Source organism: Gavialis gangeticus, unplaced genomic scaffold, assembly GCF_001723915.1.
Source record: "Gavialis gangeticus isolate Ggan-Ray unplaced genomic scaffold, GavGan_comp1, whole genome shotgun sequence".
NCBI lineage: Eukaryota > Metazoa > Chordata > Crocodylia > Gavialidae > Gavialis > Gavialis gangeticus.
In genome coordinates this window covers 139,726-166,163 of record NW_017729020.1, presented here as the reverse complement: position 1 = coordinate 166,163, position 26,438 = coordinate 139,726, and the positions used below count along the sequence as shown (strand labels likewise).

The 26,438-nt window shown below is 43.3% G+C and overlaps 1 protein-coding gene across 1 annotated transcript in view; it reads right to left on the bottom strand.

The window, feature by feature from the left end:
* Positions 1-3,288: 3,288 nt before the first annotated feature.
* GFPT1 (glutamine--fructose-6-phosphate transaminase 1) overlaps positions 3,289-26,438 on the bottom strand; it is a 35,848-nt gene continuing 12,698 nt past the window's right edge. Inside the window, exons 8-20 of the mRNA XM_019514292.1 lie at positions 25,671-25,750; positions 24,817-24,870; positions 21,153-21,258; positions 19,749-19,912; positions 19,293-19,388; positions 18,844-18,941; positions 17,381-17,501; positions 14,752-14,909; positions 10,222-10,336; positions 9,026-9,153; positions 8,041-8,208; positions 6,327-6,488; positions 3,289-5,755 (exon numbers count right to left, since the gene is read on the bottom strand). Coding sequence (XP_019369837.1) covers positions 5,711-5,755; positions 6,327-6,488; positions 8,041-8,208; positions 9,026-9,153; positions 10,222-10,336; positions 14,752-14,909; positions 17,381-17,501; positions 18,844-18,941; positions 19,293-19,388; positions 19,749-19,912; positions 21,153-21,258; positions 24,817-24,870; positions 25,671-25,750 — 1,495 coding nt within the window. The 3' untranslated portion in view covers positions 3,289-5,710. The remainder of the gene's footprint in view (positions 5,756-6,326; positions 6,489-8,040; positions 8,209-9,025; positions 9,154-10,221; positions 10,337-14,751; positions 14,910-17,380; positions 17,502-18,843; positions 18,942-19,292; positions 19,389-19,748; positions 19,913-21,152; positions 21,259-24,816; positions 24,871-25,670; positions 25,751-26,438) is intronic.

Here is a 26,438-nt window from a genome sequence, read left to right as displayed (position 1 = left end):
TACCGGAGCTAGGGGAGCTGTGCTCTGCCACCGAGAACTAACCAACAAAGGTAACACGGGGCCGTGCACGGCCACGTGGCTCCAGCTGGAGTTAGATCAGGGGTGGGCAAAATGCCACCCGCCAGGCCATTCTATCCGGCCCACGGGGCCCCTAAAAGTTTAGAAAATGAATATTAATTTGCCCTGGGCTGCCTGTCATGCAGCCCTCTGCCCAAAATAATTGCCTGCTCCTGAGTTAGATCAATGCATGCAACTGAGTTTGCAAAGTCACCAAGCAGGTGGTTGCTGATGTCAAGACGACATTTCTCCAGTGCAGGCATGAATACATTTTTGGTGTTGCAAGAGAAACCTGCATGGACTGACCAGCATGAACATGAAGGCCAGTATGGAGAGTATTTGACGATGACCTCCCCCTTCCTCTTCCTCATGCCATGGCACTGAGTACTTGTGGTGAACAAACACAGGTTTTGGGTATTGTTTTGGCATAGCAAGGGCCAGATGTGTAAGGTATTTAGCCATGAAGTAAGGTTCATAAAAGTCAGTGGTTGCCTAACACCCATGGGAGGGGACAGGATGGTGCCTGAGAGCTCAGCTAACTCCTGCACTTCTGTTTGTACCCAAGTACCCTTAAATATCTGGCTGTAGAAGCCTATGCCTATATGGAGTGGGGGTCCCCAGAAATCACTGCACCTATGAGGGGCTTGCAGGATCTTGGCCCACTGTCTTCCTTGCAGCTACTTCCTACTAGGCCCTGACCCACCCCTAGTGCCTCAGTTGTGGCCTGAGCAGCTGGGTCCAGGACTTGGAATGAGAAGGACCTGGGTCCTGGTCCTGTCCTATGTAGACTGCAGCTACGCCCTATCCTGTGGCTCTTTGTCAATCTGTCTGTCTAAGGGGTGTGTACCGACCCCTGTGCTAGGTATGCGGGTTCCAGAAGTTAAGTCCAGCACAAGCACCAGAGAATGATTCAAAAGCAACTTACTATGGTGTCACAGCAAGGCTTCCCAGTCTGCATCTGGGGTGGGAATTGTGCCCTGTGTTAATGGATGTGCCAAGTCCTGTTAGTGGCCATAGGAGATGGTCAAGTCTATTAAGGAGGAGGATCTGAGTCTTGTGGCATGAAAGGAGGCCAACCAGTAATTGGTCAATTGGGCTTGGGGGGCTAGAGGCAAGGCCTGAATACAACAAGCTTTCTGAAGTCATCTGTGTGCACCTGCATGGCTAGCAGAAGATGACGGGATCTGTAACAGCCTTACTCTGTTTTCAAGGAGTGTGGCCAGGTTTGGTGAACTGAAATGGAGCTGATGTAGAATGGTCCTCAGCTGTGGCCTCTGGATGATGAGTGGGCCTGCTGCCTGAAGGAAGCTGATTGTTTCTGGGAAGTGAGCTAGTTTGCTCACAAGTCTGCTGTCTTTTGGCTGGGGGTCAGGACCACATGATAAAGAGGCTTGCTGTGACTGGGCTAGAGCCTGGGGAGACAGGGCCAGCCCTGGGCTAAAAGCCAGCCTTTGAGCAACTATTGGAGGCAGATGACCACAGGGCACTTTGTAGGCCACCCCAACATGCCTTGCTAAGTTGCCCTAGCACTGGGCAGACAAGGAGGAATGCCCAAAAGGGAGAGCTGCTTTCCTGTGTTTCCCCACTGCCAACAAGTTAGATTTAACACAAGGTGGCCACTCTGTTGCTTGAATGTTGGGCACTTCATTTAATTCAAATGGTGAGATACAAAAGAAGCAAGAGACAAAACCAAATACAGGAAACAAGGTAAGGCATGGTCCCCATAAACCAAGCAGACTGGCTATGTACAAGGGAAGCAATGGTAACAATCATCCCTTCTAAATTCCTTTGTTCCTGCACCAGGTGCCAACTTTCAGCAACTGTGGCTGTTTCAACCAAGCCACAGCAGTGTTCACACCTGCTTCTGGGGCTTTATTGCATTGACAGTCTTTCATCTCTGGTGCCCCATGTTTGGTCAGTAGCAGACGGCTTCTAGAGGAGGGAAAAGGTTAAACAGACAGGACATGCCTTAGCTACCTGCAGCATAGAAAACCATCCTAGCACTCTAGTAAGGTCAGCCTTGAGTCAGCTAACTAGTAATTCAACAAGCGACTAGGCTGTATTAGCTGCACATGACTAGTGATAGCCAGGGGAGTGTAGTAATTTGGCTCCAATTTTTTCCAACTTGAAATGTGAGGCTTGCACTGGTGCAAGCTGCAGAGTTGACAAAGCAGTAAAGTGCAAGTCTGCCAGGCCTTATGCCACAGCCAGTATGGGGCTGTGGCGCACACTGCTACCTGAAGACTTGCACAAGAAGTGGGAAGCTAAGGAAGTACCTGGGCCTATTTTTCAATAAAGCTTTTTATTACTTGGGTGTGTGTGTGTTGTTTTTTACATGACTGATGAAAGATCTTTTTCTCCTCTCCTGCATGTGGAAGGGATGTCTCGATTACAGATGCCCGTACTCACAAATAAGAGGAGAGATACTAAAAGAAAACAGAAGGATCTTATTAGCAACATGGCTGCTCTACAAGAGAGCACAGAGGATAACTGCTAAGCACCCAGTAACAGCCTGCACTGCTATCTTGTTCAGGTGGGGCTCTACTACAGCGATGAGGCAACTGCCTTTCTCAGTCAGTTCAGAAGGAATGAATTCATTGGCTCAGTCAGCTAACCATTTGTGGCAGAAGGGGAGACCTACAAGTCATTAATAAATATCACAAGACACTCAATTGTTTTTGTGGAATCTCATGAAAACAAAAATAGTCTAGAGTAAAAAGTAACATTCATTCATCAAAAAGCAACACAGCTAGATGAAAACAATGCAATGAAAGGTAACTCCTGGACCCAGGGATGGCAATTACAGCAGTACCAAGATGCTTAAGTTATCCAAAGGCATGGTAGGAAATCTTCAAGTGTGCCTATATTCCAAAGCAGTCTTGGATGCGAAGCATCCCACTTTTATAACACATTACAACATTTAACAAGCTATTTCTTATCTGCAAGTAGCTTAAGTCATGACTAGTTTTGGCAAGCTGACTTTTAGATGCTTAGCATAGCTCACTGGGTATTATTCATTTCCAACAAATGCAAATTCTATGTCCTAAGCCTACAGGGTAACGCCTTTACTACCACCACAGAGCACTCGTTTTAACAGCAGATGTTAAGTGTCACACCTACACCTTTACCATACGCTCTTGGCTCTTTGGTCCTTTGCACACATTTTGTACTGGTAGCTAACTTGTTCAAAGCTGGATGTTAAGTACCTGATCTTTCCAGACCGTTTATCTGCCTAGAATTCCAGTCTCAGGCACTAGCCTACCTGCCTGCATCAGACAATAAAGCATCCAAACTGTAAAGCGAGCCATCCCAGGCTAGTCGGCTTCTATTAAGTTTGATGGCAGAGATCTCAAAAGTCTGAAACAATGCACATACAACTACGCCAGAAGCCCTGTCACCTCAAGGATCTCATTCACAACAGAATCTATACTATGGTGGGCTTTGATCCTGCAGTTCCTTCAACCCTGGGGAAAAGCTTCCCTATGCCTTGGCCAGGCCCCTTTTATTTCAGCTCTCATAGGGTTACAGGGTGACATTTTTATTTTCAGAGGAGGGGAGAAGGTCATGAGCTGAGAAGAGCAGAAACAAGTCAAATCTTCCAGCTGGGAGCATGAAAGACCTATATTTCAATGAGTTGTGCAAATTTCAGCAAAGAAGGTTTACTACCGTCTCCTTATCATTAAATTCTTGCAGAAAACAAGTCTTTCACTTTTCACATAAAGCAGAGGTGGAAGCAGTAGTTAATCAATGCCTACAATATTTGCTTATGAAAGGCTAAACTACTATATTTACTACTACACTTCTAAACATACTCATAGGATAACAATTTGCATTCAAAAGTAATGGCTTAAATACAAGTCATTACCCATACCAAGTCTCAGTACACAGAGTCCAGTTCCATACTGGTTTTGTGAAACCGGTTTTTCCAAAGTTTTTGCTAACAGGAAAAATTAAGCCATAAACAAATCCAGGATGGTTTTGTACTTAAGTCACATATATTAGATATTTAACATTGATTAGAAAGAATTGGTGCAAACACCATTTGGAGGACTTGTCTATTGTACAAGCCAGGATTTTACAATAGCAGACAGCATGCTTGCTGAAAGAAAACCAAGTCCTTAAAGCAGTGGACAGTCTTCCTGATCAAGTAGAAGTCTACATGTCAAAATAGTGCACGTTAGACAATTAGCCCTGCAAACTTTGGCTCCATAGTAGTAAGTGACCTCAACTGCTCAGTAGTAAGCTTGACTGCAGGTCTTGAAGTACTATGGGTTTGTTTTTTTAACTGTCAGCCTTGTGCATAACAATATAGCTACTTAGCTCAAACGCACCAAATGTGGTATGAATTTCACCCCTTTCCATCAGGTGACATTTACTGTCCCTGAATGACTTGCATTTCTAAAAATCAAGGTGCTGAACATTTGCCTCTAGTTTCAATTACAACTTTTAATTCAATTCAGTTACGAGAGAAATCTCTCTCAATATTTTTTGGAGTCTTGTCCACGAAGTCTTCTGGCTCCCTGCCCCAGATATAAACCACTATCAAACACCAACATTTTAGAAACAAAGCCACACATGCCCTTGTAGCTATCTGCTATCCACCCCACAAACCGAGACATTAACGGAGTAAGCAGCTCAAATGAAACCAAGGGGCATGCACGTGTTACCTGCGACTGCCCTAACGTAGCAGTTGACACGTGCACAGTTAGTGTCATCCCTCTGGGTGTGTACCCACCTGGCAGGGTGAAAGCAGGGATGCTCAAAGCAGGATCCTGTTCACAGAGGAAAGGTCTTGCAGGTGTTCAAAACCAGGGTTGCTCGTAATCGAACCAGTACCCAAATGCTGGGTGTTTTAGTGTTGCAAAACTTGTTTTGGGGGTGAGGGGTCAAGAGTCCCTTGCCAGCCTGGGGAATGTATAGTTCTGCGACTACTGCACAACAGGCTCTCAGGGTTGCTTTTCACTTTGGTAACTATGCAAGGACTGGGTCAGATGCTGCTCTCACTTGCACTGAGGTTCAGCCTCAACTCCACATGTGCTGGTGGAAGAGTAGATTTTGGCCCGCTGTCTGAAAGGACTGTCAGGTGCTAAAGCACAGGCAAGATCCTGCTGAGGCTACTTGGAGCAAGTTTACCAACAGATTTCAGAGGAGAGAACAACCTGTCTGTGAAGTTCCCCAGTGTAAAGGAGTCAGAATTTGACCCAAGCTCTTTATAATCCCTGGCGACTCACAATTCATCATGATGCCAAATCTAATTTCATATACCAGGACCTGCCCTCATGGCCTGAAAGCACTACAATTACTTCATGTAACCATATCTCTTCAATGATATGAGCAAACCACACTAAATAACAAATACAGCTCAATTATCTCAATGTAAAGTGGGGGACCCTCAACTACATGACTGTGCATTTATCAAAGAAAATAATTCAACACCCTTTGTGAGGTGTAATTCAACAAAACACAACTATGGCCATAGCACGTGGAATCTATTTGACAATCACCAAATGCAAAAGAATTATGATCATCTTCTACACAAACAATGATTTAACAAAATAAGATTTGACTTAAGGGATCTGGAAAAAACAAAGTATTTTGGTACCAAAAGAGTCTCTCATTCCCTTCCCCATGCCCCTAACATTCAGATGAGCTTTTATTCTACCGTTACAGACTTGGCCAGATTTCTTGGAAAATCAACCTGCAAAGAGATAAAACATGGAATTTGTGAACAGGAAGGTAGGCATCAACATTTTATACTTCCTAAGAGCCATTACAGGGAGACATCTGAAAGTTACTGGAATGTCTTGGCAAGGTTTTCCACTTTTGTGCAAAAAAAACACACCAAGGCTTCCTGTGCTCTGGGACTCATAGGCTCAGATTAAAATATTTGTCTTCCTAGGAGCCAAAATGACAACTTATGAGAGAGACAGTGATGCTAGACTGAGGCAAAGGTTATGACTTATTGAAGGTCACACACTAAGCCTTTAGGAAGAAGGGCAGAACCTTTTACCAGAGCCGTATAAAGCATTATGACCAGGAAGGACTACTCAAAGCTAAATACACAGGACGTTACTGGTCGCTGATGGAGCTAAGGCATGCACACTTTTCCTCCAGGGTGGTCTCCCCAGTGACCTAATCTTCATTATGTTGATGTCCCTATTAAGGCCTTATTAGAGCACAGCTTTCTGTTCAGCATAACAAAGATCTCTTCCTGTCCTCTCAACAGTAAGTCCAGTATGGAAGGGGGACAGAGCTAGCAGAGTACTTACATCATAGCCTCTGAGCACTGCAAGATGGAAAGCCAGGAGCTGGAGAGGGATAACGCTCAGGATCCCCTGCAGACAGTCCACAGAATGGGGAACTTTGATTGTCCTCTTATTATTCTTAATTGTCTCTATATCTTCCTTATCACATATCACCACGGGCCTTCCCTGAAAGAAAGACATGCATCAGCAAGCAGAGAAACCATGATCAGGAAAGACTGACAAGGGCCATATATTTATTTGTTCAAATCCTACAAATATTTCACTTAAGTGACTGCTGTGCTGTTTAGAAATTAAGAGTACTGTGACCCTAAAATACTGTGTTGAAGGCTTAAGCCTAAACTAGGGGTCTGTTACTCTTGCCTTTTTACCAGGGAACTTCTTTACAGGATGCCAAACAACACTCAAGTATTAAAATGTTCAGTCGGCTACGGCACATCACTTCTCAAAGCCCTGATGGAAGTAGATAGTTTTCATAGGACATAAGCTGAGAAATGTCTAAAATGTTAAACTATCTTATACCACCCGTGCTATTCTTGCCGAACTAACCGAAGTCAGAAAAAAATCAGATTTAAATTTATATTTTCATGCTCTAGCTCAGGGGTGGGCACTTATTTCGGGCAGAGGGCCACTTACCCAGTTTTGGCAGGCTGTCGAGGTCTGCATGGTAGTCCCGCCCCTTGACAGGTGCCCCGCCCCCCGGTCACCATCTTGGGACCAATGTCCCAGGGCCAGCACTGGTGGGGCCCAAAGTGGGGCATAGGCTGCCAGGGGTCCAGGGAGCTGGGCTGGGCTGCACCAGCAGGAAGGGGGGAGCTGGCCCTGCTCCACAGAGCCCCTGCCAGCTGGGACCCCGCACAACTGCCACCCTGCTCTGGGCCCCACCGGCACTGACCCTGGGGCACCAGTCTGGGCCCCGTGCTCCCACTCACACCCAGTGCCCCCCAGCCCTGTGGTACAGGCGGGGGGCAGCACACAGCCCTGACCCCCTGCTTGCCAGCAGGGAAGAACCTGCTACTGAGCGCAGGGAAAAGCGGCCCCTCGCTCACCCCACGGCCAGCGCTCGCAGCCCACGTGGGGCTGTCTGGAGCAGGCACAGTCAGTCCCAGGTGGGCTGTGAGAGGCTGCAGCGTGGGGCACCGGCCACACAGTGAGCAAAGAACATATTTGAAAGGAACCAAGGGCAGAGAAATATTAATTTTCTACATTTTTTTAGGGGCCCCGTGGGCCAGATACAGCCTGCGAGGCCATTCTATTTCACCCACCCCTGCTCTAGCTAGAAAAAGTCTCTATAAATATAAATGTGTGTGTAAGCTCTGGGCTTCACCAGCTATTGAATTAAATATTTACAACAGCTTTTGTTCACAGAAGTTGATGCATCATTCTCTCCAGGACTCCTTTGAAGATGATGCTGTTAAACCACGTTTTGTTCATCTTACATAAAATTGCGATTAAAAGCCCACTGACTTGACTTTGCTAAATGGACAGTGTCCACCTAACAGCTGTTCAGTGGCCTCAAAGTTCACCTGAGCTGAATATGAAGGAAAAGGTTTGAAAGGCTCATTGAAAGCACTGCCCTCACTTGCACTACAGTACTGCCCACAATGCTGTTGGCCCATCCCACACGTCCTAGCATTTCCTAATACTTTACCAGCAAAGGAATCAATTTTAACTTCCAGACTCTGAGGATGGATACAAATGAAACGTGGCTCTAATTTACCTGCCGTGCGATAACCTGCTGGAGAGCATTCTGGCACTTGGCATATGTATGGTCCCGCATGATAATCATGATAACCGGCATCAATTTGTCCACCAGTGCCAAGGGACCGTGCTTCAGCTCACCAGCCAATATCCCTTCTGAATGCATGTAGGTGATTTCCTTAATTTTCTGCACAGGAAGAATATTGATAGAGTTATTTCCCCTGCAGTGACAATGTTTTTCGCTATCAGGGTGCGTCAGCTATTTACATCACTCTTCCTCAGAATGAGCAAGGATCTGAAGACGACTCTTACCTTTTAAACTCCCTCTCACCATTTGCTTTTGGCACAAGTCAACATGTGGAGGTGGGAAGCCTGGAAGAAGTTTCAAGCGGTGTCCTAGCTTAAGAAACAGGCCACCAAAACTCTTGGTTCTCTACCCCCAGATCTACCCATAACTCTCTGGTTTGGGGTAATGCATAGTGTGTCTGCACAGATCCAAATGTAAGATGGGTGTGTACTTACTTAGCAAAAACATGCTTGTGGAACAACTGGAAACTGCTCCAGCTACGGAAGGCTTTGCTCTTTTTATTTCTTTAACTCCAGACTCTAATCAAGGTTACTATGTGAGCAACAGGTGCATGTTTAAAATGGTTACAGTACACAGCTATTAAGACAGTGGGTTAAATGGTTTGCAAAGTGCCCTGCTTAGAGTTCATCTTAAATACTTTGTACAGAAAGCAAAACAAACATTTCACCTAAATATCAGCTACTCCAGGGCCAAGCTCAGTGCTGGAGGGTTTGAGTTTACCATCCAACTCCACCAGTCACGAATGGTGCGTGGCCCCGTTGGCTGGGGGGGGGCACAGCTGCACTGGGGGTGGTGGCCATAAGCTGGAAGCTCCTGCAGATGTTGCTGGCACGGTTGGCAGCAAAGGGGGGGTGCACCGCCTACACATCGCCCCTGCCACCAGTCAAGCCCAGCTTCAAATGAAGAGTTTCCTTACCAAAGCCCCCTCCAGACATGTTGCATAGTGATAACCCCGGCCCATGATCAGAACGGACTTCTGGTGGTAAAGCTCGGTTGCCAGTTTCTGGATCTCATCATCCATGCTCAGCACTTCTTTAATCAAGTCTAAGAGGAAGAGACAAAGAGGTAAGTAAAGCACGGTTCCCCTCCAAGTACATTTGGGTTTGGTACGAACCCTCCTGTTTTCTCACTGAAGGATAACACATTTGTTTGTGCTGGGAACCATCAATTGCCCCTTTGGAGCCCAGTAAACGACTCTGTAATCTCATGTATAAGAACCTAAGCAAGCAGTGCCATACTGCATCCGACCAGTGCTCCAAGTGACAGAAGTGGCTGCTATATGAGAACGATCTCTACAGGGACCTACTCTTTATTCAGTACCACCAATCCCCAGTTCTAGGTTTAGAGACAGACTCATAGAAGCACAGAAAATGAGGGTTGGAAGGGACCTCAGGAGGTCATCTAGACCAACGCCCTTGCTGAAAGCAGGGTCGTTCCCAACTAGATCATCCCAGCCAGGGCTTTGACGCCAGAGGAAACATCTTCAACCATTTTGTTCAACAGCTATTAATACATCTCCTCCCTGAATCTGCCTGTGCTATCTGCTTCCACCACCTCCTGTGGCAATGAGCTCCACAAGTTAACTATACGTTGCATTAAAAAGTGCTTTCTCTTGTTAGTTTTAATCTGTCACCTACTACTGACAGCCGGTGCTCCCTTGTTTAGTATTCTGGTACTTGGTGTACAGTCCCTCCCTCAGTCAGTCCAACCCCTTCATGATTTTATAGCTCTCTATTATACCCCATTTCAGCCTTCTCCTTTCTACCTGAAGAGTCCTAACCATTTCAGTCTCTCCTGGCACGTCAACTGCTCCATGCCCGATCATTTTGGTTGCCAAGCCCCCTCTGCACAAAAAACACCAAGTCCAAAAAGTTCAGCCTACAATGGGCAAATGCCACACAATCTACCCCGTCCTCTGCCCACAACTTCATCCTGGCCTTAAATCCTTAACAAAGATACTGCATCTTTTGTTCACAGGGTAAAAACCACAGGCACATTTAGAGTCGAAAGCAGGCCACCCATTCTGGCTCGCTTCAAATAATGGATCTCGTGTTGGCCCTTTGCAGACAGGAACAGAGCGAAGGGAACAGTGCCGACCAACGCGACCCGTACCTGGCAGTCCTTTCAGACCTCTCATTATTTCTTTGCGCCTTTCTTGCATAGAAATCCTGTCGTCACACATCATGAGGGCAAACATCACTAAAGAAACAAACTGGCTAGTGTAGGCCTAGGAAGGAGAGAGAGGAGGAAGATAAGTGCCATCACATTCAGTGCCACACAACAGTACAGACACAAGCCTTGATTCATAATCCACAACTATCGGGGTTAGTCGGTTTTAAGCACAAGAGGCCCTCAGAGTCCAATGTTAAAAGTATGAAAGTGGATGCACCTTTATTTCCAGGATCTTATAATACAGCACTTTGCACTGATACAGGTTATTCCAAAGCACACTGCAACCTTGACAAAGTGGGCTGGGATTAATGGCTGGGATTTTCAGAGGAGCCTTAGAGATTAGGTCCATTTTTATGGCTCATATGAAAGGGAATTTAGATGAAACTTGAGTATCCAAGCTAAACCTAACCATTTGAGATTGAATTAAAAAAGGGGGGTGGGGGATGGTTAAAGCAGTATCTTAAGGCTGCCAAATCACCAGAAACAGTTATTTTCATAGTGCCATTATTAAAGGGAGGCTGTGCAACAGCTGGAGACTATCAGACTTTAGATAGCCTTGCCTGTGTTGTGGTATGCAACCGTGATGTCAGCAACAGATGTTGGAGGGAAAAATACAACTGTTTTGTGGTTTCCATGTCTAGTTTTTAATGGGCAGATTAAATGGTGGAAGAGGTACTGTTTTTTTTTGGCTGGAAAGGTTTGAAGTTCCCCCGTGAAGCTGCTTTTCACTCGGGCAGTGCTTAGATTTGCTTTTAAAAAGTCATGAGCGCAATGCCATGCTGCTGCACTGCAATCTTCGTTCCAATTCAACATGGAAACACAAGAACGAAAAGCGCAAGGCATCCGTGGGAACGCAGGCCCATGCTGAAGCAAGCACAACTGCATTTCAAGCCGGCTAAGGTAATGAGCACAAGTTCAGTGTTCAGAAGTGCAGTAAATCAAGTGCATGATAAACAGAGAACCGATCACCACCACCCTTATTCTGCAACACCCGACCCCAGGTGCCACATGTTGGACCTGCAGAGTAATATTTTCAGTAGTATCCCCCTTCCTGTTGGCAGCTGATTTGCTCTCTCTTTGTTTAACTCACTAAGTTAAATAAATGCAAGAGGCAAAAACCAGGCTGTATTACAATCAGTAGCCAAAATCACCGCAGATGGGAACAGGGCTGCTGCAGACAAGTGAAACGGAAAGCAAGTAGACATATAGCCATCTCCACACTGCTACTGAGTCAACAGCTATACTCTAGCACTTGCAAAGCAATTAACTGATGGAACAAGCACGTATTTTGATGCACCCATGTAAAAAAACCCAGCACACTCAAAAGCTGCAACACAGTGAGGAAAATGCTGAAAGTCCGCATTTCAGACAAGTACTTTGGATCCAGTTTTCATCAAGGTACCTTCAATGAAATAGCTGGACTAGACATTTTTCCTCATGTGGAAATCATTTGTAGAAAGCAGTGAATTAAACTGGCCTCACCATTTTTCACTATTTAAAATTGATCACAGAAAATAAAAAGCCCTGTTCATGGAAGGTGTTTAGTCTGGTTCACCCTGCAATGGGGATGCCAGCCAGCAAAATGCAGATTCTCACCTTTTTACCCTTCTTGGGCTGTACTATATTGGTACATGCTTTGAGTCCAACAGGACCACAGCAACTTGCGTTTCTGGCTGCAGGGGAAACCAAAGCTAAAAAACTGTGTACAGCTGCACGAATAAACAAAGCAAATGAACTCAAATGAAGGCAAGCTTTCAAACTAAACAATTACCCTAAACAAGCATCTGCAAGGCTAGTGTAAAACATGGCTCTTGCTAGATTTAATCAGAGGTGCTGTAAAAATCCTTGAAAGGAAGACTCCACACAATGACAAAAAATATCAAGTATTTAACAAGTTGGCCTGTGACATTTTGCTAGACAGGGATTCAAACCCTGTAAAGCAAATATCAAGAAATGCATTACAATCTACAGTCAGCCTACTGGAAAAGCACAGCTCTGTAACCTGTCTAATTGTCTGCCACTGTTTAAGGAAAACACAAATGTATGGCCAAAGTTACTGCAGAAGGTTTATGGAGAATTCAAAGAGTCCAGAAAACCTTCAGGCATGCAGACAAGGCAATCGGATGTATTGCACATGCTCTGCCCTTGGTAGCATACAGCTCAAGTTTGGAAGTCAACGGCATTAACACAGAACAGCAATGTGAATACTGCCTGGACTTTTTCCTGCCGACAGCCAGAATTTCCTTTCGGGTTCCTACATTCTCGAAGTGGAGTTTCATAGAAATTCAGAGCAATTCCTGGGGCTCATGGGCCAACCAGTAATTTAAGATCTGACATTTAAATTGCAGCACATACAGGTAAGTCTCTGTGTCACTAGAAAGTGACCTGCAAACTATAAAGTTGGCAAGGTAAACAGAATCCAGGAACAAACACAGCTCGCTCAAAACTTTTTGCAAGAATCATGATTTTTCCATGATCAAATTCCCCAGTGAACTGTTAAACTCAAATGTGGTTTTTGGCTGAATTCATCTAACAGATTGACATCATCTCTCCCAGAACCTAACTAAATCAAAGCAGATTTCTCTGTGCAGAAGCACTCCATTTGAATGAACTGCTGCAAAGCAAATTTTATGCGATACCATGCATGTAGCCAGAGGCTGTAGCCAAGGAAATCAGGCTCCATATTTAGTGGACATCTCTGCATTTTTCAAAAATATAGTTTTCTGTATTCCACAAAATTACTGCTCTTCAAGTCTGCCCTTATTATTTTGGAATTCAGATTACCGACCCATTAGCAGAGTTGCTTGCAAAATGGGGTTATTTTTTAACTCATTTGAACAGTACAGAAGCCTGCTCACCTCTTCTGGCCTCAGAACTGCGCCACAACTGAAGCACGCTGGAGAAAGCATGTCTGCGGGCAGTTTTCATACGCTGTCCCAACACCCTGGCACCCTCCCTGGCCCCAAATCAGCCGGAACAGCAATGGCAAACTAATGACCTCGCCTTTCTCCATCTGTTGCCGAAATCCTGTCCTCTCTTTAATCTTTTGAATTAAAAATATAAATGTTTGCTTTTATTTTTTTTAAAACATCTGCAAGAATGAATGTGGAGCATGCTGGGATGAAGGAGGGTGGCACTAAGTCAACAGTGCTATGTCCCAAGACCAACCACAGGGGTCAGGCAAGATGCCAAGGAGTTACACGTATACTGGAAACGTCTACAGAAGTCGAGGTATAAGCAGTGTGCGTGCGTACGGCCTGCCTGATTCCACACTGCAGAAGCTACCTGCTACCTTTTAATACTTCTTAGCACTTGTGGTCTGAGGCATTGAAGCCAAGCACCCTTTGATTTGAACAGACAGGAAATTAAATAGAGTGAACAGATCTGGTGCCATTTGGTCCAGAACTCTAATATTTACAATATACTGCAAGACTTGCTATGGTGAGGAAAACTTGCTAATCAGGGATTACTCTGGCTTCTCTGACCTCTTAGGAAAGCACCTTGAACAGGTGCCTGGAAAAATCTTAATTATGGGGGATTTGTATAGGTTTGGCTTTGTTACTATTTTAATCAGAGACAGATTCTCCTGTTACTTATGCTGGTATAACTCCATCCAGTTGAATGACTACTCTTACTATAGGGTGGAGAATCTGGCCTCAGAATTGTACATGACAGGAATTATTATGTTTGCACATTTTAAATAAGAAATAAGGTTCTGCTGGAACCTTTTCTTTTTCATGCTGGTGTACTTTTTAGGTACAGCAAAAGCCTTAGGAGAAAGCAAGATTATAAACCACCCAAGTAGCAACAAGGTTTCCCCACTTTGCTTTCAAGGTAGCTACATATTTCCATTCGTGAATACAGTTGTACTTTTGCCATTAATCCCCAAATCCCCTGGAAGTTTATCCAGCAGCCTGAAGCCGTCCAACAAAATGGTCATATAATTTACCTGCAATGCAAAACATCTTCATCGTACAACATAGCAAAGGAATCTTCTTTAAAAGGATTCCTTTAACAAAGTTTCACTTTCTAGCCGTGACAGTGCTAGAAAGTGAAATGCATACAACTTACAGGACCATCCAAAGATGCAAATTAAGTCTTTTGTGTTCAGCCACTTCTAATCAGAGTGAAGTAGGTTATAATAAAGGTTTCTTCCTTACTTAAGGTTATTTATTGCAGCAAAAAGAATTAAAGGAATTGGTTCCCATACTTCAATATTCAAAATAATTCCACTGTAGCCTTCTGTTTAGCTGTATGTAGAAATGTTCAGTAGCTTCATTTGACACATTTTTAATATGTTCCAAAATAACTTGGATTTTTTTTTTTGTAATATTAAAGAATGCCAAGGAAGAGAGAAGCCCCATGCAATATGTGTGGTTAAAAAGAGCTTCTGCTGACATACAAGTACAGTCAACCACAAGCAAGTTAATTTGACTACAAATGAGCAAGGGCTATTTATCTGGTACTCACCTTTGTACTGGCAACACCAATTTCTGGGCCTGCATTGATATGGACTCCGCAATCCGTCTCCCTGGATATGGAACTGCCAACTGTATTAGTGATTCCCACTGTTAGGGCACCCCTTTCCTTACAATACCGAAGACCCATCAAAGTATCTGCTGTCTCGCCTGCAAAGATAAATGTACAAGGCTATGATTTAAGACAAGTTACAGGCAATGCTGCATATGTGATAGCACAAAAAGCAGGTATGCTGGAGGTAAGGTTTATAAATGGGTTTTTAAAAAAAAAATCATTAAAAGTCTGCATTAATCTGCACTGCGGACCACTGAAAACTCAACTACTAGAAATGGGCAATGTAATCTTCTGCAAACTCACTTACTTTCAAAGCCACTGGTACCTGATTTGTAGACTTAAAAATAGCTTTGGTGAAGGTAAACATTGACCCTATGCTTTTTAATGCCACTAATTTTGGCATAATGTTCAATAAGCAAGGTGAATTAGGTCTGCTTTGCAAATGTGAATTAAATTAAATTAAACTACCTCTTATTAATTTACCAGGCAAAAAAATATTGTTTAATATATACCCAGCTTTATTAATCCAATCTGAGTCCACTATACAGCCATTACCACCTGACAGTTAATTGTTCGATTTAACACTTTTCCAAAGGTGTTAATATCCTACACCTTGTAAGACTGCAGTATGCATCAATTCGAAATGATCTACCGAACCACTCTAACAGGAATTCAAGTGATGGAATCTGTTCCTCAAAGAGCTCATCCATTAAATACATTAAGTATCTTACTGAAATTCAAATCTCTAACTCAAAATCTCTGCATGTATTCATTTTGGGTATTATGTCATGTATTAAGTTTGTATTTTTTTGCTGTAGCTTGTGAAGACTGCAGTATCTTAAGTTTCATTCCCTGGATATCACCCCTCCCCTAAAGAATAAAGGTGTTGTGTTACCTCCTAGAATGGGGCTAGTCTCAGTCCAGGACCGTTCTAACACTGGTCACATAACCTGGCTTGTGTGTGGCTCAAGTGTCTTGAAGCAACATTTAAAAAATGGCATCTCAGAAGCCTCAGCTGTGCCCTACATCAGAAGCAGCTTCTCAGTCAAGACATCACAGTTGAATACTCAGGGCTTCTTTTTTCAAGAAAACAGATAAGAATTAGTCTAAACACTCCATCAGCCCTTCATGGCCTCCGAACAGGCCGATTCCTCAGAGCACAAAACTGCACTGATGCTCCAGTTCTGCTGCAAACATAGCAAAGCCCCAGAGACAGCGCTAGAAACAGAAGCTACTGAACATTTAGTATAGTGTTACTGGCATGCTTTAGTAAGTAATTCAGCTAAGGGAACATGCCTTTTTGTTCTATGCAAAGCTGACACATCATCAGGAGGCACTAAAACAGAGTTTGCTGAGTACACTCTAGTTTCTTCTGTAACATCCTGGCGCACAGAAATCTCTAGCTAGGATTCACCTTTCTAGAGAAAATGTTTTTAAAAGCAAAGATCTGGTGCTGAGAGCTTTGTTTGAGCTCAGTATTTAGTTAAATTTCCTGGAGCCTCGAGTGGAAGGCTACTGAACTTCTCCCAAGCAACAGCAACAATAGTTCAAATCCTAGATCCTAGTTCAGATACTACTTCATTGACTATTAGCAGGTTTAAAAGAAGATGGGACCTTGGAGGGTTTTTGTGAACAAGAACCATGCTAGAGGAAAGCAGCAGATTTAAAACTCAGGGGAAAAGGCCTAGCCAAGACATGCTAGAAACTTTCTGACTATGTGACATAGTAACAGGGTCGAGGCAAACTAATAAATTCTTAGTAATTTTCATAACCAGAAAGCAATAACTGTGATACTTGTGATCAAAATAATGCTGTTATGGTGATCAAAATAACTTACTTTCCCTGGTTTCTTTTCCCTAGACCGCAGTGAAGGGACAGAAAGAAAAAATGCTATTTCCTTTTAAGATCTTCCTTTAATAATCAAAGCTGCATTAGCAGAAGGAAACAGCAAAATTAGATAAAAGCTTTAAAAAAAGGGAAAACTGTTTCCCTGTATTACAAATATTAAAACAAGCCACTCATCTGATTTCAGGGTCATGAGACTCATTAAGAATACTACTTATTCTGTAGCTTAAGCATTTATCTTGGGCTTCATTCCAAGGTGTTATGTTGGAAGTATAGCAATTTCTACACACATTTAATTTCTCACCTAGTGCCTGTGTATTTCAATAAGTTCAGGATGAGGCTTGGTATATATTTATAGTTCTTCCTGAATTAGTGATAAGAACATTTAAGAAATCTTTACTGAATTTGAGAGGCAAAGGGTGGTTTTATCTATCTTTGGTTTTATTATGCTGTGAAATAATTCTCCTTAGAGAAAGGATAGAAGCCTTTTTTGCCACATGTAAGACTTGACTAGACAAAGCATGAATGCCGTGCTGACACAAAGATGGATTAAATGAGATTTAGTAAGCATATGTCATTTCTCGGATCGCTGCGCCAATATCTTCACTGATGCACATAATAAGCAATATGAATAGCGGACAATAGTTTGACCTAATGGATTTAGGTTTTTAGAGTTACAGTGATAGCAGAGGGATAGGGTGTGGGGCAAGAGCACTCCTACCTGACTGGCTGATGAAAAAGCAAACATCATCTCTGAAGACTGGCGTGTTTCGGTCCAAAAAGTCACTGGCGAGTTCAACCATAACCGGCAGTTCAGTCAGTTCTTCCAGTACTTGCCGAGTCTGAAAGAGATGTCAGGAAGTTATTGCTTAAGTGCTGTGGAACATGTAAAGACCTTAGAATACAAAAGGAACCTTAAATTGTCAAGCGCTGGAAAATGTTAGTCACAATATCACAATGGAGATTAATTAAAATATATCCTCAGACCATTCAACAGACCTGCATTCGACATACACAGGATATGAAAGGCAATATGGAAGGCTACTCTGGTCATGACCTGGCAAAGAAATCCATAAGGCCAGAACCTTACACTCAACTGGAGTAATATTGATTCAATTAATTCAATTCAATATGGCTGGAGCATATTTACAGGAGCTGTTTGTCTGTGAGCTGGGTGAAAAGGATGTAAAGAACTTAACCAGGATAAATGCCGAAAGCCTTTTTTGAATGACTGAAGCACCCAAAAGCTGCAGCCAGTATAAGGAAAACACATGAAACCCTATTTTGGCCTGAGGGGCTCTCTGATGGTGATCTGCATTTCCTTGGACCATGCAAGTTGCCAGATGAGAGTCAGCTTCATTTTCTAATTCATATGAAATAGTTAATGCAGCTGTGTGTTTACAAAAAAGAAGAAAAGAAAAAGCACCCTGAAATGACCATAAAGCGTATCTGGGAAAAAAAAAACTTCTAAGGACTCGTTTTATGAAACAATCCCGAGCTTCTGGGCTGCTAACTAACAACCCAATAGAGCTTGGACTAAAGCCATTACAGCTGCCCTGCGATCAGAACATGCCTCAAGAGAATACAGTTACATGTTGTTTGTACACAGCCATGTTCCTGCAAACATTTATGAAACTGTGTGGCATGAAACAGAATTGTCATATTATATATGGCATTTGGATGGATGTCTTTAATACGCTGTTGTCAGAGCCTGCAAAAACCAAGGGGAAAAGTCAGACTTAGCCCAGAATGACCTTTAACTTTCTGTAGATGTGTTACAGTACTATGTTGTCACATGCCTTGACAATTTTCTCAGAAGAGATTTTCTTGTCAAAAGTTTTCCAAAGGCTAAAACTTCCATAAGCAATTAAGTCCAGCTTTCAGAAACGATGTGTGCACTCTGTTAAAGGACAAAGTTTTGAAGGGGTTTTGGTGCCTAAGTACACAGATAGGCACATAGTGCAATTTTTGAAAGCTCCAAGGCACTTAAAGAAACTTCTAAAAAGTCCCACTAAGCACAACCTGGACTCATACCCCTTTTTATTTAGGCTCTTTTACCCTACACATCTTGAAAACACCTGCCACTTCTCCCTACTGCATCTGATGAGACCATAACTTGCTCAGGACACACATCGGCTAATTCAGCCAAAGTTTGGAAGGCAATGAATAAAGACAGCTACTTACTGCAACTCCAGCATGATAACTCGTCCCACAAGCGATTAGGATTAAACGTCTGCACCGCTGGATCTCCTTGATGTGATCCTTCAACCCACCCAAGTTCACTGTAACAGGTTAGCATGAAAAAAAGGAAAAAAAAAGAAATAAAAAATGTTGAAGTAGCAAAAGACAAAAATAGCATGTGACTTTTCAGGGTCCTCAATGTTTCCTGGGTTCTCCAAGTAAAGAGAACCTTTTCTCTGCTAGGAAACCACATGACCAAACCCATCATAAATAACAACCTGAGTCAGCAAAGAGACTACCCCTCTCCTGTCACTGTTGTGGAAGGCCCATTCCAAGTAATGGCATTTCCTTTTACACACACAGCTTATTTATCTAGCTCCTACCCCAGCAATGCTCATTTGGAGAGCACTAGACCTAAAACTGTAACAAACCCAATGAGTCTTCATAATTACCAGTGTAGTCATCAAAGTTGACTCTGCCCCTCATGGTGTTGACAACAGATTCTGGTTGCTCAAAAATCTCCTTCTGCATAAATGAACTGAAATTACCTAAAATAAACAAAGAAATAAATAAAGGAACAGTGGAAAGAAACTACATTATACCAGAACTGCAGTGAACAGAGGAGCACATGAGAGCAAAGCAGAAAACTTGCTTATTGCACTAAGGGCCAGAAATAAAGAGCCTTTCACCCCGATATGGAACTGCATATTTGGAAAGGTGCGGGATGCAAGTGTTTCCACTGATGGAGGTGACATGCCCAACGTGACATTTTGTTTTTTTAGGGCACAGTCCAAGACAGACAGGAGAGAGACTCCTCAACCTGACAACTTACATCCCTCAGCTACTGGTGCCAGCTGACAGGGAGCAGTCCCCTACTGAACGTGGAGGAAAGGATCAAAAGACTTTACCCTTCATGATCTGCTGAAGTTCCATCTGCAGAGTCTGGACGGCTCGGCCAGGATGATCACCCGCCGTGCGTTTGATCCGGTGGATAGAAAGACGACCGTCCACCACAGCTGCTACGTCATCATCTTCAAGGAAAATCACTCTGTTGGTGTGTTCAATAACTGCACTGTAACAAGAACGCACCATGTGCCATAGGTCACCGACTGCTTCACCGAGGAAGAAAGTTACAGCTGAGTTTGCAATCGACCGAGCAACTTCTGTATTCAATAAAGTTACTCATTTCGTTGGAATTTCTTAAAAAAATAGAAACGGTGCAAGGAATATTTCCACACTGACAACAGAACAAGATTTCATCCCCTTGTCTCATTATTAATTTATGGGCTCCCTTTAAGACTGCTCTGTGCATATCTTAGACAAAGGATATTATGCTGCAGTCTGGTCTAAGCATTAAGAGGTAAAGAGTGGGACTTGGGAGACCTGAGTTCAATTCCTGGCTCTGCGGCCTGCTGAGAGATCCTGGGCAAGTCATTTCCCCTCCCTGTGCCATCTCTAAGAGGAAATCACATCATGAAAGGTATGACGAGTTGGACGTTTATTGCTATGGGATTGTATATCCAGAATCAATTAACTTGGGGTATTTCAACACTAGGAAAATATGGAGTTTTTAACCAACAGCATTTTAAACCTGATTCTGCCCAGAGTTTCAACAGTGAAACCCACATTTAAATGCCTCAGTCTGACCCTGGCCAAGTCACTTAGACTCTTCTTGTAAAAATGGGATGAACATATAGGGACACTGTAAACCTAAATGTTCAATGCTCTTCAAAATGCTCAGATGAAAGGAGCTGCAAGTCACCTCTGGTCACATTTACCTGAGACCTACTTCTGTTTGTTAACATGTGGAAGGCTGAAATTTCATTAGGGATACTGCAGAGGTATTTTTTAATCACTACTCTTCCACCCTCCCAGGGATTAAAATGTGAGACCCGGCAGATAATGCTGGGAATTGCTTATGAACAAAAACTCCTGGAGAGCTTCACGACCCTCCTGATCGTTTCTGTGTCTGTTGACTTTGGGTCAGCAGTCTCACAGACTTCACATTACTCAACGCTGGAATCATCAACAGATATTCTTGACTGAAAATAAGGCCATTCTAGGAAGGCAAGAAAGTCTTTAGCAGAAAGTCTGATTTCACCTATCTTTACCCCTGCTTCCCTCCCACCACCATCAAAAACTGAGAACACAATTCACCACCCAGCATGTGAAAATTACTATTTGTAAATCTTTTGAAAGCAGTTTCACAGGCTTATTGAGCAACTACTCCTAATGCAACACCTGGATCTCAGTTTACCTGCCAGGACCCTAAACTGAAATTGCATCACTTTTACTATGCTAAAGAATCTCACCTAGCATCAGAGGCAAAGTAATATTCCACTGCTTTCTCTTCCACAGGGAAAAGACAGGTGGTGCTGTCAATACGAGATAGGTTGCAGCTTCCCTTCTTGTCCTTACCTGCAAAGCATGAAGCATTCTGCATCACGTATCCATAAAATAGAGAACACGCACTGCAACGTCAGCCTTAACCAAAGTCCCCAAGTCACAGTATCAGCATGAAGCCTCGTTTAGATGCTTTGCATTTTGGTTTAATGTCAGGCAGTTATGGTCAATTTAACACTGAAAGTAGGTTTTGCAAAAAGAGGATCATGTTCTCCTTTTCCAAGTCATGCATTGTTTGTTCATGTTCCTGTGTCCTTTCTCAGTTTGTTTGCATGGCATTTAAAGCTTTTTCAATTAATGCTGTGCTTGACATTAAACATGCCACTGAAATGCACAATTATAGAAAATGTCACTAACTAAAAAGAGTCTCTTCACAGTTCTGCTTTGGGAAGTAACTCTCACTGCCTTCTGAGCTCTTCCACACTTTGTGGGGCCCAGTATTTTTCCAGTCAACTAGGTTGAGTTAACACAACCGGAGCCAGCAAGGCCAGCCGTACCTTGAGATGCATCTTTGGATGCACGACAAGCCGGTCCAGAGAAGTGATCCTCCCCCTCTGTGCGACACTGGTCAGGCCGCAGGTGGAGTACTGTGTCCAGTTCTGGGCACCGCACTTCGAAAAGGACGTGGCCAGCATGGAGAGGGTGCAGAGGAGGCCACCTGCTTGGTGAGAGGGCTGCAGGGCAGACCCTGACAGGAGAGGCTGAGGGACCTGAACCTGTTCAGCCTCAACAAAAGGGGGCTGAAGGGGCACCCGGTGGCTGCCTACACACTCCTCAGGGGAGATCAACAGCAAACAGGCAGAGCCCTTCTCTCCCCAGCACCACCTGGGATGATGAGGATCAATGGTAATAAGCTGATGGAGAACAGGTTTAGGTTAGAGATCAGGAGGCAATATTTTACAGACAGGGTGGCCAAAATCTGGAACCAACTTCCCAGGGAAGTGGTCCTCGTCCCTACCTCGGGCAAATTCAAGAGGAGGTTGGACGATTGCCTGTCTGGGGTCTTGTGAACCCAGCATTTGTTCCTGCCTGTGGCCGGGGGTCAGGCGAGATGATCTGATCAGGTCCCTCCTGACCCTAGCTACTGTGAAACTATGAAACACCAATGCTTGTAAAAAGTCTCCTGCTCAAATTCTTTCCTCCGTTATACCTGTATAATCATCCTGCTGATGCTCAACCGGTGCAGCCATGAGCAAAATCTCTTTCATGGTCTATTTGCTGATCACAGTTTATAAACGGAGGCAATGGACCACAGGAGTAATCGCTCTGTGCCCTTCATGACTGGCCAGGCTACTAATAATTTTGCCCTCACTTATACTGCTGGCAAACTTTACTAAGGCTGCACACCTCAGAAGAAGTTATTTAGGTTGATCAAAAGAAGCATAAGCTTGACTAAGCAGTGAGAGCCACATTGTTTCACATTCGCAGACCGCTGTGCTTCTATGATTACTTCAGGGATAATCTAAGTTTTTCAAGAAGTCTAAAATTCCATTAAAATGTTCTCAAAAGCTTTTCAACCTTTTTTTTTTTAACCTTAGGACCTATTAGGAAGGACTATTAAACTGTAAAATAAATCTCCAAGACCAATGCATGATATCTGTTGTTTAATATTTTAACTTGGTCAAAAGAATTAATGTAATGCATGTGACAACTCAGCCTTGGCAGAGGAATGATTTGATAGACTAAGCAAAACTCTTTAAAAAGAAGGGAAACGTTACAAAAATAAAAATTTGAAAGTTTTCATCTTTCTTTTTTTGATACACCAGGAACTTGTTCTACGGGCCCAGCTGTTTCCTTGTGGTAAAAAAGCAGGAACTGTTTTTATAAACAGAATATGTACTCCACCGATTCATTACAACAACTAGCATTTCCATGCATACTGCCATCTGTGGCTTTGGAGTTTTTTCCAAAAATCAGGACAAAAAAACTGCTTTCATGTTGATACTGATGAAAAATAAGGAAGCTCTACTAGACCAAGAGTTCAGAGCTCGTCATTTCATTTACCACGTTACCAAAGGACACAATCAGAGCAGGCAGAGGGTTAGTGATCCCACCGAAAACACCCATGTTAAATTCCAGCATGCAGATTCTTTTCCCCCAGGTACAACACTGACCGCATAATCTTTAGTAAGTGGCATTGCTTTCCACAAACCAAATCACCAAACACTACACAATCAGCACAATGTTTCATGGTCACCTGTAACTACAGGGTGCGCCTGCGTGCAAGAGACCACTTACATAAGCGTGTCTCAACTCATGCACTTGGAGCAAGCTTAAGAGCAAATTCATGCCATTGTGTACATTAAATAAAATCCATTCCACGCACTAGTGTGGTGCACGAAAGGTCCTAGGGAACATTTTCAAAAAACTAAAGCCAGGTGCATATGGCAGAGGATCTATGGGATCACTGATAAGGATCACAGATTCCTATTTACCAAAATCTAAAATCAACTCAGAAGTTTTTCCTATTCAGCACGAAGAGTGAAGATATGGATAATTAAGAAATAAAAATGCAAATAAACAAGTACTTCCAGACCACTAAGGCAAGGTTGCTGACTGTATCCTGATACCAGAGCATGCTCTGTTTTGGCATTTTAAGTAGCTACTACTGTACTAAACAGTACTGGGTTCTGCAGAAAATGAGATCTGTCTATGCTTGTGTGAGTGAGGCTACATCTTGAATTGCTGGGAGCGGTGTTTCAGAGACAACCAAAGTGGCATATGTTACCTGATGTTATGGCCTTGCTTAAAACCTCATTCCATTATATATGATTTTTAGGGAGAACACAAAAATCTTACTGTAAACTAACAGAAGAGTAGCACTTCATGCCGAGGCTGTTAGCAAACATTATGAGGCATGAAATACTTTTAAATCCGAGTAAGTCAGCCACTTTGACTTTACTGCTTTTACTAAAACCATCTTGTTTGTACAAGTACAAGGATGGGAGGCAACCAAAATCACCTACTCCTTTAAGAGTCAAGATCACTAGCTGGTCCACAGTTACCTCCACACCTTCAAAATCCACCAGTTCCACCAGACTGTCATGTTATTCAATATTGAGGTCACTCCATACTCCAGGGCTGTGCACACCCCAGGGTGATGTAGCTACTGCAAGCTAATGGCATACGGCTATATTTAAAGCCACCTTCCTTTCCTCCCCATAATGGAGTAAATATATTGTACTTCTAGATATGAAGTATACTGTATTGACCTAGATAACAAGACAAACCTTGGGTTGTCAGCAGCTGGAAGCGACTGTTCTTAATGGAAATGGCCTCTTATGTGCATAGGACCCATAGCAGAATCTGGTTCGAGATGGTCCAGATAAGGTGCTCTAAGGGTTGTATGTGCACTCAGCATCATTGCATACTCAGAGCTGGGAGAAATAGGAGGCTTTTTATTATTATTTGTTGTGTTTTCTATGAAGAAATACTGATCCTCCTATTTGTTTTATGGTGCTACACGGAAAGCAATAGCCACGTATTAAAGAATCAATGCTGATTTCCCGTATTTACAATTCCCCCTTTAGGGGGCAAGAGGTTTTGTGTTAAAGGTATGTCTCTGATAGGCACCTTCCTCCTTTTTTATGGATATTCCATCAAAAGAATGATCCATAGATTGCACAGCTGAAAGTGTAATTGGAAAGAAAAATAACTTCAGACAATTGGTGAAAATAGTCAATATTACAGCGTAACAGCGTGCAACAAACGAGAACCAGTCAGTTAGCTAATGTAAAGCAAGGAATCAGAGACAGAAGATTTATTATCAATTCAGTCTCTACATAATCGGAGGCACAATCTTAAGGGAAAAATGCTGTCAGTCGTGACAGAATTGGAAATAAGGTCTGTTGCTGTGTTCCCGTATTCCTGTCACTGCGAGACCCATGGGACTGATCCAATACCCTCACTAAGTCTCTGGAAGTTGTTTCACTGACTTTAACAAGTGCCGGGTCAGACTCTTCCAGCATGAGGATAAGACAAAGGATCTAGTTATTTGAGCATAAACCCCAGTTCTCACATTAAAAAGTGTGACTGTCAATCCGTGGGCATGCTGATAAGACTGTGTAATATAAATGCTACTTATTAGGAATAGATTACCTGCAAATGCACATCATCAAACCTTTGATCACAATCAAAAGAGATTTCTGCTAACACAATTTCTCATCTTCCCAACAGGGCACAGAGTAAAGTCAACTGAGGGATACAACACAGCATGTGGTTAAAAGAAAAATCTCTCCCTTGCTGCATTTCCTCCCTTTGAATGCATAGCTTGTAGTTCAATGGTTCTTCCTCTCTGATAAATTCATATAAATCTGGAGTCGCTTCCCTTATGTCAATGAGCTCACTCTGGATTTTGGCCAAGGTAAATGAGATCTGACACATGCCCTTGTTCCTGGGTGGTAAGAGGACCTGGCAGCTGTATTTACCTGTTCTGTACAGTATGGGAATGTGGTCGGTGGAGAGCTTGTGTTCACTTCGCACTCCAATCAGCAGGGGGCTTCCTCGTCTGCAAACAAACCATCAGGTTGAAGCTGGATGCACTGTCACTTGCAGCGCAAACACCTTAAATCTACAGGGATGTTTCTCTGGTCCAACACCCAAACTAAGATAAAGCAAACTGAATTAATCTCTCTCTAAGCCAGCCATTGGCCAACACCGGCCATGAGCTATGTGGCAAGACTGGGATCTTCATTCTCCCACAGAAAGTGGCTTCTGAGTTAAATCACTGCCACTCTTCTGGCTACCAGTACAGACCAAGCAACAAGTGAGTACAAAATGTCATTACTATTCTCTTTTAGGATCGGTCCAGACATACATTTTCACGCTGGCATAAAAGGTGCAAGACCAGGAGACATGGCAACCCTTATGTTTATGGCAAAATTAATGCAAAGGTGTTTAAAACAAAGTCAAATAAAATGCCTCTGTAATTAAACTGATCATGCTAATGGGGGGGCGGGGGGGGGGGGGGGGGGGGGGGGGGGGGGGGGGGGGGGGGGGGGGTCCCCTTTTCATACGCATGTTATCTCCCACCATGTTGCACAAGTTCTGCATAAGGATCTCAAAATATCAAATTCTCTCTCAAACAAGCTGAGGAAGTCCACACTCAAACCTGGGAAAAAGTGCAGACTGTGTACTATCAAGGCATAATGTGAAACCTTAATGCTACAATTGGGCCAGACTCAGTGCGAGCATTG